We start from the raw sequence: 19,619 nt of genomic DNA on the forward strand, positions 1-19,619 counted from the left end.
TGCAAGTTTACTTATAAAAATGATAGACAGAAGCAGCTTTTTCCAATACACTTGTCATGACAATTTACCTGCAGTTTCAATAAAATTTATTTTATCTATGTGTAGCTATAGAGCAAAGCAAAAGTGAGCCATCTGTGTTAACAATAATAACAATCTTTTTTAAAAAAAACACTAGAACTGTATATCATGTTCAGTGAATAGAAACGTCAGTTTTATATCTAAATATCTGAAATGACATTTCCCAGTTCAAATGAAAAGATGGCAATGCTTTCTCATACTCATTTTAATATTTTTAGACTCTAATGAATTAAAAATCACTTTCCTTGAATTTTATTATATAATACATATAGTTTCATTTTGGAAAATTATGTCTTCACATTTTCACATCTAGACACAGATGAGGATTAAGTGTGCTCTGGTAACTCATTTTTCACAAAGGAAGATCCTATGCAGCATTTGAATTCATATATGAACATAAATTTTCTGAACATTTGTGTTTGTACTGAGGTGTTTAGATATAGGAAACAGAAGGTCAGTTCTGACTCATCTTCAAAGCCCCGACTTATCATATACATGACATCTAGTTCTGCTTTTTTCATAAAAGCAGCATTATTTTCTTCTACTGGGAAAGAAAAAGAAATTCAAAACAGTTCAAAGCTGGCTCTGTAAACTGAGGAGCTGGCTATTTTATGAAAAGACTGACTAATGAAGGTACTTACAAGGAAAAAGAAAAAAGCAAACAACACTAAAAACTAAGAAAAAGAAGCTAATGTATTTAAGACCTAGCCAAGATCCACAGGTGATGTAAATCATGGATCAGTTTACACCAGTTGAAGATGAGGCTGTTGGTTTCCAAACCTTCAGAAGATTAAGACTGTGATGAGAAAGGTTACCATGGTTGTAGCTTCATTTCAGATGCTCATTTGCCCACTCCTACTCATTCATCCACTTGACCACTCCAATATTCAGTTTACAAACATTTGCAGTGTGGAGTCATCACACTAGAGGTGGTACACAAATAACAGTAATAATACTAAACTGCTTCTAGTGCAAGTTAGACGAAGTTGACAAAATATATTTTTTCTAGGGGTCTATGTGTCTTGAGATTGCGGAATAAAAATCTTAGTGAACTACAAAGTACATCATATTTTTATTTTAAAGAATTTGTAAATCTTGGGCACTTAGCAAATACCATAGGGTAGCTCCCAGAGAACTGATGGTTGACTTTATAACTAACAACATGAGTTAAGACAGAACCAGCACAGCAGCTTTCATCACCACTCAAACACAAATAGAACTGGCTATATTTTCATAACAGTCTCCAGTAGGTTAGGCTAAACCACAGCTAAACCTTGTGTGGCTGAGTAGAGGCCTGTTCTCAGCACCAAGAACTAATGCTTACACAGGAAAATTGTGCAAACTATATGCAAATGTCCAGCATATTAACTAACTCTCTTTGCAGGACTTTTAGTCCACATAGGCAGTTAGTGAGTCAGTGATTCACACACCAACTTTTTCCTCATTGTCTTGCTTATGCAGACAGAGCCACAGAAACACAGATCTTGTGCATTTGGATATTCTCCAAGATTACAGTAGGGGAGCAGGACTCCCTAAGGGCAAGAATATCAAAAAAGGCATTGCATACCACCAAATTGTTCAGCAAGATTTCCAACAGGAAACTTAAGGGACATCTGGGACAAAGAAGGGAAATGATCCTTAGCTGTGTAGCCCTAGTAGTCTGCTGAACAAAATTTATAAGTGTTGGCTACACAGAAGGCTTACAAAAGGTCTACGTCATGTCCACCATTATAAGGGGAAGTCTTATGATGCTAGGCAACACCAGTATATCTGTTTGTTCTTTTTTACTGGGGCTTTGTCTAAGGAGTAGGATTTATCCTTTCTAAACTTATTATGAATTTGCTGTATTTGTTAGATATTCATATCTAAAACCTGTATGCTGCTTCTTTGATCTGGGAGTTCTTTTCAGATAAAATCTCAAGAGTTTTTTTACTAGCTCTGGTTTACCTTCTGATATGATAAAGTGAATTTGTGTTGCATGTGTCCCAATAGACATGTTCAAAGAGAAAAGGTTTAAGCTTGGAAAGAAGCAGGATACACAAAAAGCTAGCAAAGAAGAGAAAACAGTAGGCTCAAATGGAGAATAAAATGATAGCCAGAAAAAGAAAGAGTTTCATTTAAGGATTATCAAATATTCTGGTCTGCAAATGGAGAATTAATTAAAGATATGAAAAAGTGCACTAAAAGCCTTGGTCCTACACTGCAGCAAGCTATGCGTATTTGGTTATACAAGCCATAGATGGTAAAGTTCATTGCTGTGGTCCATGACAGGCTGGCAAGAAGAAATGCACAAATAAATTATTTCTGTGGCCTGCCAGAATTTGATCCACTCTCACATTTTGACTTCCTTATAGAGAAGCAGAAGGAGTAAGTAATCCATTTTTTGCTAGATGTCAGTTACACTGTGGTTGAACCTTTTCCCAGAAACTTGTTAATGTGTTGTCTTGGTACCAGTTAAGATGTTTCTTGACAAAATAACCTCACCCCACTGAAAATCATCCTTAGTGATATATCAGAAAGAGAGTAAGAGCTTGAATAAGGCCAGTTTTTCTCAGTGGAAATTGTCCTTGCAAAGAATAGAGAAGCATTTTGTTCATTTCAGAGACTGTTTTTCTCTATTTCTTTGTTTCATTACCCTTCATAGCACCTGTTCAAAATTTACCATTCAGGATACTCTGATCATTGTCTTTTTATTTTATTATGAAAATAAATAGTTAAACTGAAAGCTGTAAGTTCAAAATCAGAGTGTTTCATTTTCTAAATAATGTATCTTTGTCACTTACTTCAGCCTGACCTTGAAAATGTCATTTGAAGAATTATTTTTTTAAAAAACTCTGTTAAATGTGAATTTCCCCAGTGTTCTTTGTCTGTTTTCAAGTGAAACTTCCTTTGCAAGTAATTAAAAAAAAAAAAAACACACAACTTCACAGTTGTTCTGTTTTGAATTCAAGTATTTGTCTCTGACCTTTGCTAAAACTTGTAAAATCACAAGGAGATAAGCACGAAAGAAATCATGTGCTGTTCAAGTACTTAAAGTCCAGGGAAATGCACTGAAGTAGAAAGGGGATTAATAGAAGAAGGAGAGAGAGGCCAAGCCATACTGTGTTGGTAGAAGAAGGATTAGTAAGCAGACTGAACCAGGAGAGAAATTAGCAGCACTTATTTCAGGTTAGACACAGATGTAGGGCTTGCAGAGACAGACAGGATCTCAGCAGAGGAGAGGTACCAGAAAGAGAACAGGTATAATGCATGAAGCATTGTAGCTTCACTTTCTGGTGGAGCTGCCCTTAGCGAACAGCAAGGGAACACATAAGGAAACTGCTGAGTGAAGAACAAGATACACTAGTTGAATGCAGAGTAGAAAACCATGAACAGGGTGGGGGGGGTGGGGGTTGAAAAAAAGGTTCAAAAATCTGCTGCCTTAGATTTTAGCAATTTGTGGTAGTGAAGTATATCTGACTGGCAGATGTACAATGTGAATGAACATTTGGGAAGCACTTAGAAGTCAATGAGCAAATATAGCTCTAGGTAGTTACTGTCTTTTGTGCAGATAATGAGACAACTTCAGTGTCTGTAGTCAGAGTTTGCTTTTCCAGTTAAGAGTATCAAAGTGCAGGGTTCAGAGGCACTTTCTGGGGTAGAAGGGGTAGCCTGGAGGTTTGTACCACTTGGTTTTAATCTTCTCTTCTTCTCTCTCTTTCTCTTTTTCTCTGTCTCTGTAGAAGCAGCTGGGTGTCCCACCGCAGGAGAAGAGAAGTCAGTGTGCGTGGACAGCTGGCTCTCAGAAGAAGCTGCCTCTGCTGCGTCTGCCATCATGCAGCTCCCCATGTTGCTGGTCCTTTCCCTGCCACCACTTCTTAGCATGCTTGGCCAAGCTGGAGCTCAGTTCCCTCGCCAATGCGCTACCGTCGAGTCCCTGAGGAGCGGCATGTGTTGTCCAGACTATTTCCCTGTGTTTGGGCCAGGTACTGACCGCTGTGGAGTGTCTACAGGGAGGGGCCGGTGTGTACAGGTGACTGTTGATTCACGACCCCATGGCCCACAGTACATCCATGATGGGCGGGATGACCGTGAGCAATGGCCCATACGCTTCTTCAACCAAACCTGCCGGTGCAATGGTAACTTCTCTGGTTACAACTGTGGGTCATGTCGCCCCGGCTGGAGTGGACCTACCTGTAGCCAACAAATCAATATAGGTAAGAGCATCAGAAATATGACATGAAAATTGCCTGTGTGGCAGTGCTTGTTTCTAAATGTACTTAGCATATTTCTTTTCTTTAAAATATAAAATGCCACATATTTATTTAGGAAATGTATGTTGTCATAGGGGTTATTAAGGCAACTGCTAAATGAGTTGTTCAGTTTGTGTACGAAGCACTTACATTTACTACCCTATAAAAGGAAGAAACAACACCTGTGGTCAGTGCAGGCTTAAGACCAAGTTCATTAAAGAATAGAACACCTAAATTGAAAAAATTGTATTCTTTGGAATTATTTAAGAGTAAAACAATGCATATGGACATGTATGCGTATTGTGAGTATGTCTGGGAATAAGACATATCTAGATATCATGTTTAATACCTTGTGACTAAGTGTGACAGCAGTTCTTCTGATTCAAAATCCCTTAATACATTTCTAAACTACATACCTGGCCTTGTAAATTTTTACTTACCTAGTTTCTGTCAATGTCCTTAAAAGCCTATGAGCTCTTCAGAGAAATTAGCACAGGGCTGGTGGGCCTTTCTGGGAGTTCTCCAGTTTCAGTTCAGTCCAGTGTAGCAGTAAACAGATGTCTAAAATTTTTTGGAACGGTTATGAAATCCTTCTGGAACTGGAAAAATGTTGAATATTGTAGGTAAATTGAAATAAACAAGCAGGCTTGGGGACAGATCCTTGTTCTCAAGTCAAAACCACCTGAATGAAGAAGATTTCATTCTTTATTAATGAAGGTTTAAAGGTGTTATTGAAATCCTGTAAAATCCATAATCCTCTAAATGTGTTCTGTTGACATGAGAAACAACAGGTCTCTAGCACAAATGTGCAGTACCTCTTGCAGAAACAGAAATCAGCACTGCCATTATTTTCACCAGATAGAAACACTCCATGAATGTGAGTGCATGTTCCAGCAAGGGTTAACAAAGAACTGCTTACCGATTCAAAATCTTAATAATAAGATTCCTTAAAAAACAACTTATTGAGGGCTGTAAGAAAGAGCTTAGGATTTTATTCATCCTTTTAACTCCAAGAAGCCAACTAGAAAGCAGAAAGTATGACTCATGAATTGGATCTGCTAAACCAGGTTGCACCCTCTGATGCTCTAGCCTGTTCTCATTAACAATGATGATAAACAACTCTGAAAATTAACCAAGAAATAAATGTTAACACACAAATTTGGCGAAGTAAATCTGGAGATAGATAAAAAGCAGCTTTAGCTGATTTTCTAGGGTATACAAGAGTATTTTTTACTTTTCTCACTTATTAAATCCTTTACTAGTCAGTAAAATGCTAAGCAAATCAGATTTATCATGCATGACCACATGAGTTTAAAAAGGGGAAATTAGCTTCTTATTGTGCTTTGAGTTTCCACATGGAGGTCACCTCTTTTGTCCATCCACAGAGCTGGCCCCAGCTGCTCACACTTTAGAAATAATTATTGGATTACTGTTGGCATATCCATATAAAATTGCTGTAAAATGCAATTTAGTGTCTTCATATCTTCTAAATTCATGCTTAACTTGAATAATAGTCCAAATTTTTTCTTGTGGATCAGACACATATTTTGAAAAAGGAAAGGTTAAAATGTTTATGTAACTCAAAATTAGATATTTTTAGTGTGCTACTTAAAATCAACAACAAAAAACACTTCAGTGATCAGGGTTAGCATATCTGTTCAGTTTTGCAACTGATAGCATGAAAATCACATTTCAGGATACTTGGATGAAATTCATGTTTCATAAAAGTATTTCTCTAAACTTCAATAAAGCCAAAAAATCTTCCACTGAATTAACTTTATATAGTGAAATTTAATTCACTTTTATTCTTCATATGGATTCATCCTGAAGACCTACCTGTTGCTTCTCATATCAACATAGTCTATCACTCATTTGGACAATTATAGATTTTGCAGCATTTTTTATAATGAAAATCAGTGAATGTTGAAGAATAGCTGTGAGGACTTCTACCTGTGTCTTAGTCTAAACTTAGCCTGAAATCTTCTCAGTCCAAGTGAAAGAGTGCTGGACTGGGACTGAGGTGATGTGGACTCTGTTCCTCTTGCTGATATACTGGTATTTCAACAAGTCAATTTTCTTCCTTGTTTCACTGTCCATACATAGACAATTATATTTTTTAATGTTTTTGAGATATACTGCTAAAAAGGACTAATATATGGCTGTTGATAATAATAGCAGGTAATGACATTAAAGAGAAATGTACTGTGTGCAATTCACAATTTAGTGCTGAATCTGCCATTTTTCCTACAAAGGTTCAAGCATAAACAATGTACTTCTTTCACCAAGGTATGAAGCAGTAGAGTTTCTGATTATTTAAATTGCTATATAGTATTCTTTTCTTGTAAAGTATTACCACAGGAAACCTTAAGTATATTGGATGAAGTTCTGAAAGATTTGTGTGACAGTCTTTGGATAATCTGTAACAGTACTTCTAAAAGTACTAAAACTGCAAGCGGTTAGGCTTTATTTCTATTCAGCTCAACCTTTCTAATAATAAATAACATGTTCTATTTATGCTCAGTACTTTCTGAATAGCCCCAATAAAAAATGGATGAATGCCTGAAGAAAAAGGGACTTACCTGGAATTATTAAGAGCAAAATAACTTAGTCTTGTGAGATCAGACTTGAGTGCCTGTTGCTTTAGTAACTTGCTTCTTCTGTATCCTCACAGTCAGAAGGAATCTTTTGGATCTGAATGCAGAAGAAAGGAGGCGTTTTGTAAATGCCTTACACCAAGCCAAGGTGACAATCCATCCTGACGTTGTTATTGCCACACGAAGACGTGAGGAAATATTTGGACCAGATGGCAACACACCACAATTTGAGAATATCTCCATTTATAACTACTTTGTGTGGTCTCATTATTATTCTGTCAGGAAGACTTTCCTTGGTGCAGGGCAGCAGAGTTTTGGAGGAATTGATTTCTCTCATGAGGGACCAGCTTTTGTCACATGGCATAGGTACCATCTACTGCAGCTTGAAAGAGACATGCAGGTAAAGTCTACACTGATGTTGAGCCATGTGTTCATGATATGTTTTGTACAGTTAAAGAACTTCTTCCAACAGGCAAAAATGATAGCAGTTCTTTCTACACATTGAAATAATTCGGCTTCAATTTCAGTAACTCATTAGGTATACTAAACTTAATAGAGTACATTTAGGTTTTAGACTGTCACTGTTACAGAGATGCTAAAAATAATATTTCATTCAGAGTAATGGAAAACATAAAAGTTACATAAAAAATCTCCTGTAAAAATAGATACAAATTCTAGATACATCCTTAGAAAACATTTTATTGGACCAAAAAAAAGTTATTGCCAGTGCTATTTTTACTATCAGGGCCCTCATTCTTGACTAAGTTAGACTAATCAAAGCAGAAGAAATTCTAAAGCAAAGTATTACAGAGATGTCTTGGGGGTTTAGAATCACATTTTCTTTGTATAATTAGTTATACTGGTTAGAGAAATCCATGTTTTGTTATATCCTGTTCCATAAATCAGTGATTCCTTGTTTCCTTTTCCTTGTGCAGACCTATCCATAAAAGGAGTATATTATTTTATGGACCATCATCCTTCTTCAAGAAGAGAGAATTAAGTTTTCAAGAATTAAATAGTTTTTGAAATCACTTCAAGTGTTTCCATTAGCTTCAATGTCTATGCATCAGGCTGAGGAACAAGCTCCCTTCAAAAACTTACATTTGACATCAGTGGCATTTCATTATGTGGAAGCCCTGAGCAGTTCTAGATCTTGGTGATTTAATATATATTCCTACTTATGTTAGTAAGCTTCATCATCAGTTAAGCTAATTTGGCTGGTTAACACATTCTGGTATATAAATATTGGAAACCAGTACACACTCCAGAAACGTTCAACTTCAATCTGTACTAGAACCAAACAGTGACAATTTGAAGGGCCAGTATCCCTTTTCCTTACTTTTCCATCTGCTCAGTCATTCCACAGTTGGCTTAGTTATTCTGTGTGCTACAAACACTGCTGTTGTTGACAGGCCTTTAAAAATATTTGGTAAAATGAAGTATCAGTATTAAGTGATGTTTTTTACTACTCACAATATGGTTTAATGGAAGAGGTACTGTCTTATTAATGAGGGAGATCCATGACTCAATTCAATAGTCCAACTATCTGTTCTGTTGAACAAAGGCCAACAAAAACATCAATGTGAAAAACTACTGAAAGCTTTTATAGATATTTCATTGATTTTTCATAGATATCCTCTCCTTCATGAGGCAGGACTCTGACTCTTAGTAAGATGTATTGAACTGTTTATAACATCCTGCTAGCAGTAAATATTATAGCAGTTTGGGGACACACATATATTAACACCAGATTTATGTGGTTTAGAACATGCTGCAGGACCCCTCTTTTGGACTGCCCTACTGGAACTTTGCAACAGGGCAAAACACCTGTGATATCTGCTCAGATGACTTGATGGGAGCTAGAAGCAATTTTGATGTCTCTCTTATCAGCCAGAACTCAATCTTCTCTCAGTGGCGAGTGCTATGTGAAAATGTAGAAGACTATGAAACTTTGGGAACCATCTGTAACAGTAAGTATGACTGCTGGCAGGCATGTGGAGAGAAAATCCTTTTAATAAAAAATACATTAATACTTTACATGGCAATGTTTTTTCCCAGCCAAAAAGTCTTAAAGTGTTTTTTGAATATTCTTGATCCAAGCTGCATCAGTCTTTTGAGACAGTACATACTTATCATCTGTCTTGCACTGAGGCATCAAGCAGTTCAAAATTTGACCAGGAGCTTGTAACAGAGGAAGAGCTGAATGCTTTGACTTCCTTTCTTATGCAGTACCTATTCATCTCCTGTGCCATAAATAATTAAATCTGGCACTGTCATTTCTTTAGCGGAAGCATACCACTTATCATCTTCATGACATTCTGCTCTTAAAAGGAGAACATTTAACAAATCCCTGTGTTAACTATGTTGAGCATGTTTTGAATGTGAAGAATATTGAATCATAACACATCTAGCTCAGCTACAAGAGCTAAACAATCCCAGCAAGATTCTTGTATATTCATCACCTTCAAGCCACAACTCAGCATCTTCATGGAAATAGGGGAAAAAATAGAGAAAAAACACAATATTGTGTTAGTCGCCTACATAATCAACTATAGCCATTTCTTCATCTACCCTATCAGAACATCCTCAAAACTTTTGTCCTAAATCTCATCAAGAAATTACATTGAAAAACTATAGAAAATTTTCCCAAAGCACTTACAGAACCACAAATTTCTAGATGCTTTCTTAAATCCTGGTGCAAAGAATCCAGCACACAGGACCTCATGAAGATTCAGATTCTTTACCTGACATGAGGAACTGACCCATTCATACAGTTTAAGTGTAATTTGTGAGGGACTTTTTCTTCCTCATGGTTCAGTCATTAGAAAAATGCATTCTGTGGCCTACTGTTTTGCACCAGTATTGTATTCTCTCTCTTCCTTCTACCCCCAGGCACTGAGGGTGGTCCCATCCGAAGAAATCCTGCTGGAAATGTTGCACGGCCTATGGTACAACGTCTTCCAGACCCTGAAGATGTTGCACAGTGTTTGGAAGTTGGTGTATTTGACACTCCTCCTTTCTATTCCAATTCAACAGACAGTTTCCGTAACACAGTAGAAGGTAAACATGGCAGATAAAAGGAGCTGGAACAACTCCCTTGACAAGGGAGCAGGCCTGGCATTTTTCCTGTTGGAAGTATGAGACTGGAGACAGTCTATTGGACACTAACGACATTGATCTTAACATTAAATATTAGCTTATTATTAAGTGGAAGTAAGTTCTGGGCAAATTGTAGCTTATGTCAGTTCTTTAAATGTGTAAAAGCCTCAAAAGTCTGTCACTGGCATACTAAGTAGAAACTAGATGAGATTAGGTTCTTGCAACCTAGTAATAGGTTGCCGTTTCTGAAAACAGACAGCCCTTGCCTGTGGAGGCAAACAAGTGCTCATAGCAGTTACTCTTGTATCTGAATTAAAACCAAAAAAAGAAAGCAAAAGAAATTGTAAGCCTTGGTAGTACTTTATGAGATGGTATGGAGTTCGGTACAGATATTACTGATAGACATGTTAGTCCTTCTCTCTGGGCCATATAACTCTATTCTTCTCTAAGCTTTACACATCTAAAATGAAATTTTCAGTCACCGGCATCTGAACACACTCTCCCCAACACAGAAACTAGCCTAAAGGTATGATTCATGCTATTCAGCCAGTATCCTGCCAACTGCTTCTTCACTTTAATAATCCAGAGTTTTTAACAGGAAAGACTAGGATTCATGAGAAAAGATTACTAAGTGACAGTTCAGATCCTCACCAGATCTCCCATAGATCCTCTGGCACTTTTGAAGAGGCATTATTCCTATGATGGGAAGCATCTGCTCCATTTTCTTTCTCTTGGAGAACAAAACCAAGAATCTGCACCAATCTTTTAAGTATATATGAAAGTTTTGGATGCTTACCACATTTGTCAAATGGGCTATCAATATCTAGGTATCTAAACATGGCTTTATCCAATTAATTATAAGGACCCCTCTCTCAAAAGTTTGGCCAATGCTTGGAAACAGGAGAAGTTTTCATGATGCTTCAGATCCTGACATCTGACATGGGGGTTCCGAAGTGTTGGGCACTAACAGTTACACAGAACATTTTCACTGAAAAGCCAGAGCATATGAAGCTTTCTGGGATGTGTTTGCAATAAACATGGAAATTATGTGTGGAAATGTAACAGCTGACTCATTAGGATAGATGGCAACATATACACACTTTAGTCAGCAGTTAGAAAATACATGCAACTATTTCAGTTATGATGAAAGATATGTAGGTCCCAAATATATACCTTTAAATTCACGCTGTGATGTGGTTTATTTTGGCCTTTTTTGGATTTGGTCCTAGCAGCCTTGCACTCCACATTCTCAGCATTCTTTTGTAAAGGCTATTTAAATCTGAAAATTATGCATGCTAGGGACGTTTCTCAAATGCTAGTAGGTAAAGAATGAGCTACTTATTTATGTTAAGCAAGGCAACACAACATGACAGCCTTTCAGAGAAAAAAGTATCCAGCTGGGACTGCAGCTTTCAAACAAAATCTTCACTGGGATTTTTTGTGTTCTTTGTTTTCATATTCAGGGTACAGTGATCCTTCAGGGAAATACGACCCAGCAGTTCGAAGTCTTCACAACTTGGCTCATCTATTTCTGAATGGGACAGGAGGACAAACTCATTTATCACCAAATGATCCAATTTTTGTCCTCCTGCACACATTTACAGATGCTGTTTTTGATGAGTGGCTGAGAAGATATTCTGCAGGTAAGATGTGCTCATGGACAGAGGTGGGATGGGTGATTGTCAGTCTTTGTAGTCACAGGAGTTCAGCTGATTCTTATGGGTCAGCAAGATGCCCCTAAGCTTAGGAGAGAGGACCGGAATTTTAACAGTTAATATAGTTAACAAAGGCAGAGTAATAACAAGTAAGCTCCCTTCCTCACCCCACTGACATCCATTTTCAAATCACTGTGAAGGTACTTGGCCATAGATATCAGGCACAATTCAAGAAAATAAAATGTGCAAATACATTGCTCTGCAGAGCAAAGACGGTGTAACCATGGAAGGTCCAAATACTTCATGGACATTCCATTGTTGTGTGGAGTAAATATCTATGTTTCTTCTTGTCAAACAAGATCAGATGCTGTACACTCCCTCATGATTAATTTTGACCACCTTTGTGATTTATTACCAGCATTCCATAGGCATTTCCATATCCTTTCAAAAGATGGTCACTGTTGCTGTCTTTGCTTCTTTAACTTGAAATGGAAGAGAGAAAAAGAATAAGGGAGGAAGTGAAGAAGAGGGAGGAAGGAAGGACAGAAGGAAGGAACTACAAAGAAAAAAAGAAATAAAGAAGGAAGGAGATTGGCATCAGTGAACTGGGGGGAGAATTCTGTGTAACCCTAAAGTCTGTACGTTAGTCTGCACAAAGCAATGACTGTATTCCTCTTAGGACAATCCAGCCCCTCTTCCTTCTTCTACAGAAGACAGCTGCTGTGCATAACTGAGACTTCTTTGTGCAGCTTCCACAACCTGCCTCATGTATTCTTCCCACATCCGCTATCAGAGAGCAATTGCATCCCCTTGTGGTACTTACATGACCTATTGCAAGTTTTTGCATCATCTTACAAAGATGATTTTTTTTTTTTTTTTTTCCTTCAGCTGACTTTCTCCTGATTTATCATAACATTACTCCACTAGAGTTCATATGAGCTGCCCTCCTGAACTGCATGAGAAACCTATTCATTACTGCTACACTCAGACAAAGCGAGATTGTAGCAAAAAGGTTTTTCAAGTCCTCTATAGATACATATTTCTCCTTTTCCATGCAAGAAGAAATGAAAAGCCCAACACAGGCAGAAAGTTTTACAATTTACTGGTGGTTTCTCTTAAAAGCCTGAGATTAGTAGTCTTGCTTTTGCACAGAGCAGAACTCTCCATTCTGGATCAGTCACACTGGAAAGCCAATCATTCTAGATGAACTTAGGTTAGGAACAAAAAACTTGAGGTACTCAAAACCCCAAGTCACTGTTGGGAAAAAAATGAAGTAGGGCAAATTATTTTGATTTTATTTACAGAAGTGTGATTTGACTTTCAAATTCAGATATCTCAACATATCCATTGGAGAATGCCCCTATTGGACATAACCGACAGTACAATATGGTGCCTTTCTGGCCTCCAGTTACCAATAATGAAATGTTTGTTACTGCACCAGAAAACCTGGGATACAGCTACGAAGTTGAGTGGCCAGGTAAACTGTTCAACCTAGATGCTTCCTCTTTTTTTCTCATCATGTCTTTTTCCCTTTAAGTTTATGCATCATATAACAAAGTTGGTTCAAATTTCACAAACAATATTTGCTGCCTTTGTAAAGGTCTATTTCTCTTTTCTTGCCTGGCTTTCCAAATCAGTTGTGTTTGGGATTTAGTACACCTAAATAGATATTGAATATAGATTGTTCCTGCATGAAGCTCCTGTTATCCACTGCAGTTTTTTGGAGAAGTTCTCATTTGGATCTAAACCTTTCAGAAGGTCCTTATTCCTATATCATATGCCTCCATTAAATCACTACAGAGAAGGCAAATCCTTCACAAACCAGATAGCAGAAGAAAGATCCAGGACTGTTTTTAGAGTGTAACAAGAGAGACTGAAATTTTCTCACATTTTGGAACAAATATTATGAACTAAAATTTAAACTATTTCTACTTCATGACTCGCTGAATAATGGCAGATACTGGGCTTTGGTCTGCCCCTCTGATGTTTATCCATATACTTGACATTTACTTTTAATAACTTTCCCTTTTGCTTTCCTACTTGTAGGTCGGGCTCTCCGTGTCACAGAGATGATAACTATCGCAATAGTGACTGCACTGGTTCTTGTTGCAATTATCTTTGCTGCTGCTGCATGTGTTGTACGTGTCAAGAAAAATAAGGATGAGTTACATCAGCCTCTTCTTACTGACCAGTATCAGCACTACTCAGATGATTATGATGGCATACCAACACCGAGCCAGTCTGTTGTTTGAAGAGACATCAATTTTTTGCATCTGACTGAAAGAATTTATTTTGCTGTATTTTATAAATGGTGGTCATCCACCTGCTTTAAAATAAAGAGCATAAACTGTCAGCTGTCTTGATATGTTTGCTTCAGGCTCCACCTCTTCTTTCATCACACCTAGGCATCAATAAGTCACCTTTGCAATGCTAATTCTATGTTGATTTTAATAGAATTCCACTAACTCTTCAGGGTACACCTGCAAGCCTTTTTCATGCATATTTCTGTAAAATATGGTAAAATTTAGGTAACTTGCCAACAGCCAATGTCATTTGACTTCACCTAGTCTTTATACCCAGAATTCTTTTATGAGGTACTTTTCTGAAAATGTCAAGTGTAGAATGGGGACTGAAGCAGAATCCAAAATACAAGTAGACATCTTAGCTTGATGAGTGGAAATGTGTTTCAAAATAGCCAGCATGCCAGACATGCAGCTATAAGGGAATTCTGAGGGGAACAATGTGTTTAAAATCCAACTTTATCCACAGAACATAGTTTTGATCTTATTGCTGCCTTTAGTTCACCACTGAGAAGCCACACCAACATTTGGACACTTTAGCTGTGTAATCAAACACAGCTGCCTGAAGGGGACATCCTTTTGAAAGGACAGGCGGCACCAGCCTTTGTTTTATTTTTATTTTTATTTTTCATTCTCTTGTTTCATTTCTCTCTCCCACTATACCCATGGCAGGGCACCCTCCCCAGCAATGAGAGACCTTGCTTCAATTTTCTCCTGCAGGAATTTAAATCCACATCTCTTGTATTTTGAGAGAAGGCCCTAGGCATAAGGGTGTAGAATAGACTTGGAAAAATAGCCATACGCAACTACTGTTGAATTTCACAGAATCACAGAATCACAGAATCACATAGGTTGGAAAGGACCTTGAAGATCATCTAGTCCAACCATTAACCTAACACTGACAGTTCCCAACTACACCATATCCCTCAGCGCTATGTCAGCCTGACTCTTAAACACCTCCAGGGATGGGGACTCCACCACTGCCCTGGGCAGCCCATTCCAACGCCTAACAACCCCTTCTGGAAAGAAATACTTCCTAATATCCAGTCTAAACCTTCCCTGGTGCAACTTGAGGCCATTCCCTCTTGTCCTATCTCTTATTAGTTAGTTAAAGAGACTCATCCCCAGGTCTCTGCAACCTCCTTTCAGGTAGTTGTAGAGGGTGATGAGGTCTCCCCTCAGCCTCCTCTTCTCCAGACTAAACAACCCCAGTTCCCTCAGCCGCTCCTCGTACGACATGTGCTCCAGACCCTTCACCAGCTTCATTGCCCTTCTCTGGACACGCTCGAGTAATTCAATGTCCTTTTTGTAGTGAGGGGCCCAAAACTGAACACAGTCATCGAGGTGCGGCCTCACCAGTGCTGAGTACAGGGGTAAGATCACTTCCCTGTCCCTGCTTGCCATGCTCTTTCTGATACAAGCCAGGAAGCCATTGGCCTTCTTGGCCACCTGGGCACACTGCTGGCTCATGTTCAGCCAGCTGTCAATCAACACCCCCAGGTCCCTCTCTGACTGGCAGCTCTCCAGCCACTCCTCCCCAAGCCTGTTGAATTTATTCAACATGAGCCAATAGGATAGCAACAAACCAATGCCTGCCTTTACAGCCTGAGGTAGGGTTTGAGGAATCTGGCTTCCAGCCTCACCTCCTCTCTCTTATCACAACTGGGTACCAATAAGCCATCTCATTGTCTTCCTGTGATGGCTTATTGCATCTTATTTAGGAGTCATTAGCTGACATACAGAGATGTTCCTGGGTTCAGACTATTGAATCACATGTGCATCATGTACTCAACTCTCTAATTGTCAGACTATAAAATAAAGCTGTCTCTTGTCTCTCTTTCTGTCTGACCCAAACTTCAACAGAAATGGCAAGCGATTTGGACTGAGCACCTTCAGTCTGAGGCAGCTCTCCCAGACATTATTAGGCAAATCAAGCATCATGCCTTCTACATGCTGTGTTAACCTCAGTGGTTTCAGTGAATACCAGGTATGCTCAAAGCACACTTAGGTGCAAGGAGTTATGTAATTTATACGTTGAGAATGATGCAAATAGCCAAGACAAGTACTCTTGGCTGGGTGAGTGGAAGATGGGTTATCATCTTAACCCATTTTACCAAACATGAGGCATAGACAACAACAAAGATTTACACACATAACTGATATTTAGGAAGAAAACTTCCACCTGTGCCACCCATGGCACAAAAGTAAAATAGACAAAGGTCTTTTGGGTTGTGCTCTTGATTTGACTTACCGTCTAGTCAATCAGTATTTCAGGTACACAACCAGCAGCTTGTATTTCAATTTAAATGCCTGTTTCTGTTGTTCTTTCTTGTACTGAGTAGCAACTTAACAAGTCATTCACTTTAGTGATTTCAATGGATTAAAGCAGAGTGATCCAGCGTACTTTGGATTGGGGTCAAGAGATCTGGATTTTATTCTTAGCTCTGTTACTGGTCAGCTGAATGTTCTTAGCTAGCATATTTTTACCTCTGTGATTCATTTGATTCATTTATAAAATGAAGATAACAGACCTTCCTTTGTAAAGTGTTTTTACATCAGTGGAGGAAAAAAAGCACACAGAAGCTTCATAACCAAAGGAAAATGGCATGGCAAGACCTTGTGAAGAAGACATTAGACAATAAAACCATTCAATCCTTAAAGCAAAAGCATACTCATGTTTTGAGCACACAAAAAGTCTTCTGGGTCAGAGAATGAGGAGATCTTCTTGTTAGTTACAGCTGCCACACATAAATGAAGGAAGCAAGGTAGATTTTTATAACAGACTTGAAAAAAAAAAAAAAAGAATAACAAGCACAGGAATTAGAGGGGGAAGGAAAATGGAGAACTGTATATGTGACATGTTCTTGATAATTCTCACAAGTCCTTCTTTCTTTAGACATTATTTTCAGTACTCTGAACTATGCCTGGGTGTGGAGAAAAAGTTCCTGCCATTCATTGAAGCTGCTTGATGTTTGTTCCTGAGCTAACCTTATGGGGAAAAACTGGTTTAGGTTCAAAATCTGAAATGGCCAGCATATGAGAAAATTAAGAAAAATAAATAAACACCAGAAAATTGACTGTGTGATAACTATAGGCTTTCACTTGTTATGTGGACGCAAGAACAGGTAGCAGAAGTCACAAGGAGAAGAGAGGAAGTGAAAAGCTGGAAGAAAATACTAACTGAGAAGTCCTAGATGCAGCACTTAAGAAGCATGTGATGTCACTTCTCCCCATGACTTTTCCTTCCTGTTCCTCTCATCAAGGTTTATTTATATATGGGTTGCATAAGGCAGCTATAAAGGATATCTGGAAATTATGAGAAAATACAGCTAAATTCATGTTGAACTGATGACCATGCCAAAAGGAACTGTGACATAGGTAACAAAGAGTTGTCACCATTAAGGAAAAACTGAAAGGAATCTCAGAATTGAGTATTAGCAGAGATTTCTAATGTGTTGTCAGACAGAAACTCTCACACAAATTAGAACTGTGTAATTTATGTAAAATTTGGAGATTACTGAAAAAAATATTGATAATGATGCTAAGGGAACCAAAATCCATGGATGTAATTGGTGATAGACCCTTTTCCCACAAATAGTTATTGGTCTAATAAAGTATTATATTGTTATTGTTTTGACTTAGGTTACAGTGACTGTATCACAAAAAAACAACAAAAAAATTTTTAGGCCTCTTAGGTGTCTCCTACAACTGGGGATGTTAATGATCTTTTATGGTTTTTATGTTTATTTGCCTTCTTAGTTCTCTAACAGTATCTAAGTTTGGCTTTTGCAATGAGTGGACCCTAGTTTGAATTCACTAGTTTGCAACTAGTGAATTCAAATAATGAAATAGAAATTGAGATTCTCTCCAGACACTATTAAATTAATAGAGGTTTTGAGAATATCAAGAGAGAAAAGGAACTAAAATCAGGAATTTTAGAAATAAAAAGAAAGCTGCCAAATCTGCATTTGACCTTGGAAAGGAAATATTGAAAAAGTTCTTTGACCATATAAATACAAATGCAATAAATGCAGAGGCAAGATTAGCATGATCTAGATACATTTTTCTATGTCAATGATAGTCGACCTCGATTTTCAGTAAGATGAACTATGCTGATCTTGTTCAGGGACAGTTAAAGGCTTATGGAATGAGAGACAGAAATTGCCTTACAAGATAGAAACTAAATAATATATCTGCATCAAGACAGCAGGTAATCTCCATTCAAGAACCTAAAAATTACATGCAAAACTGTAAGTCCGTCTGTAAGGTGTTTGAATAATTTTATCAGATCAGCTGAAGTATTGCGTAATTGAGAGCAGCAAAATTTTATAGGGGAGGGAAAGTAAAAATATTCTGTGCAACTACAAGTTTATTTAGATTTAGTAACATGACAGTCTCCAAAACAAACCATGAAAATGCAATTAGAATTAAACATAGCATAGATTTATGAAAGTTAGACCACGTTAGCTACCTTAATAGCTTTCTTTGATAAGATAATTCAAAGATTTTATTTAGGAATTATATTGATTCTGAAGCCTTTGATAAAGTGCCATGTGCTTAAGTCTGAAAAGTTAGGAATCGGAATAGGATCTGCAGACTGGGAAGAGAGTTAACTAGAGGAGAGATGATGATACAGTATTGAAAGAAGTACCAGGGCTATCAGGCTAGTTCCTGTGGCCCTTTGCTAGCAGAATTACGAAGACTGAATCAGCCTTAGGTGGTTCTTTCAAGAGAGACAATGCACAAAATCGCACTGCGTGGATAGTCATGACCCCTAGGACATTACTGGAAGAGAACATACAGAGGGATAAGGATAACCTTCAGAAATAACTTGTGAACTTTAAGATTTTAAGAAAGGTGAGAGGAAGTGAAACAGCACAGTACTGATATCTTCCCTCTTCCCCTATATCCTACATGCAAAATTTTCCAGTAAGAAGTAAAAAGCATTGCAAATAAGTTTATAACAGAAAACTTCATGCCACCAATGTGATATTACTGTGAAAACAGCAAAGGCAGTTGTTCATATGATGATGCATAGTTTGTTCAATAAATGTACCATATATCCTGGAAGATTAAAAGGTTCTATAAGTTGGCTGCCTACGATAAAGGCAGCATCTGGGGAAAAAATTCCCTTGCAAACTGGTATTTCTACATAAAAAAAAGATTTTTCAAAGGCAGATTGAAGAATTTAGTGGAAGCTGGTGGATGATTAGGCTTTCTAGTTAACTTCCTCTTAATGGTGGATAGTAAAATCATAACTTTTATAAACATCTGCTTTGGACACAAAGCTGAACTATTTTTGTAACTTAGAGAAACCTTTCCAATCCCAGAAGTTTCACTTCTCCTATGTGTGGAAGGGCTAATCAACAATGGTTAACAATGGCTTTCTTTATGTTGACATAGAATTGTAATGACTCCCAAAACAAGATTTATTGCTAAAGTGTATTCAGTTTGTCATCTTAATATTTTTAATTGTCAAAAAAATTCTTCCCAGCTAAACATTTGACCAACAAAAGAATAATTTGGCAGGGAAGCCTGATTAAAACTGAGATGTTTATTTTCAAAATATTAATTTGGAGCAAAATGTATGGATCTCCTCTCTCAAAACTGAATTTTAACTTGAAATCTCATTTAACCTCCAATTTAGAAGAAAGTGCTGGC

The 19,619-nt window shown here is 37.7% G+C and overlaps 1 protein-coding gene across 1 annotated transcript; it reads left to right on the forward strand.

Annotated features, from left to right (window-relative positions):
• Positions 1-3,252: 3,252 nt before the first annotated feature.
• TYRP1 (tyrosinase related protein 1) lies at positions 3,253-13,910 on the forward strand. The gene is made up of 8 exons (XM_074812504.1): positions 3,253-3,318; positions 3,801-4,274; positions 6,982-7,304; positions 8,670-8,874; positions 9,797-9,964; positions 11,467-11,646; positions 12,989-13,135; positions 13,705-13,910. Exons 2-8 carry the CDS (start codon positions 3,893-3,895, stop codon positions 13,908-13,910), a joined length of 1,611 nt encoding a protein of 536 aa, XP_074668605.1. The 5' UTR covers positions 3,253-3,318; positions 3,801-3,892.
• The last annotated feature ends 5,709 nt before the right edge of the window (positions 13,911-19,619 follow it).

The sequence above is a fragment of the Strix aluco genome, chromosome Z (genome assembly GCF_031877795.1).
Source record: "Strix aluco isolate bStrAlu1 chromosome Z, bStrAlu1.hap1, whole genome shotgun sequence".
In the NCBI taxonomy this organism is placed as follows: Eukaryota; Metazoa; Chordata; class Aves; order Strigiformes; family Strigidae; genus Strix; species Strix aluco.

Excerpts from the sequence above, each read along its gene's own strand:
- TYRP1 (XM_074812504.1), top strand. The coding sequence starts at position 3,893 with ATGCAGCTCCCCATGTTGCTGGTCCTTTCCCTGCCACCACTTCTTAGC. Across the intron at positions 4,275-6,981 it reads TAGCCAACAAATCAATATAG|TCAGAAGGAATCTTTTGGAT; the intron begins GTAAGAGCATCA and ends GTATCCTCACAG. Across the intron at positions 11,647-12,988 it reads GCTGAGAAGATATTCTGCAG|ATATCTCAACATATCCATTG; the intron begins GTAAGATGTGCT and ends TTTCAAATTCAG.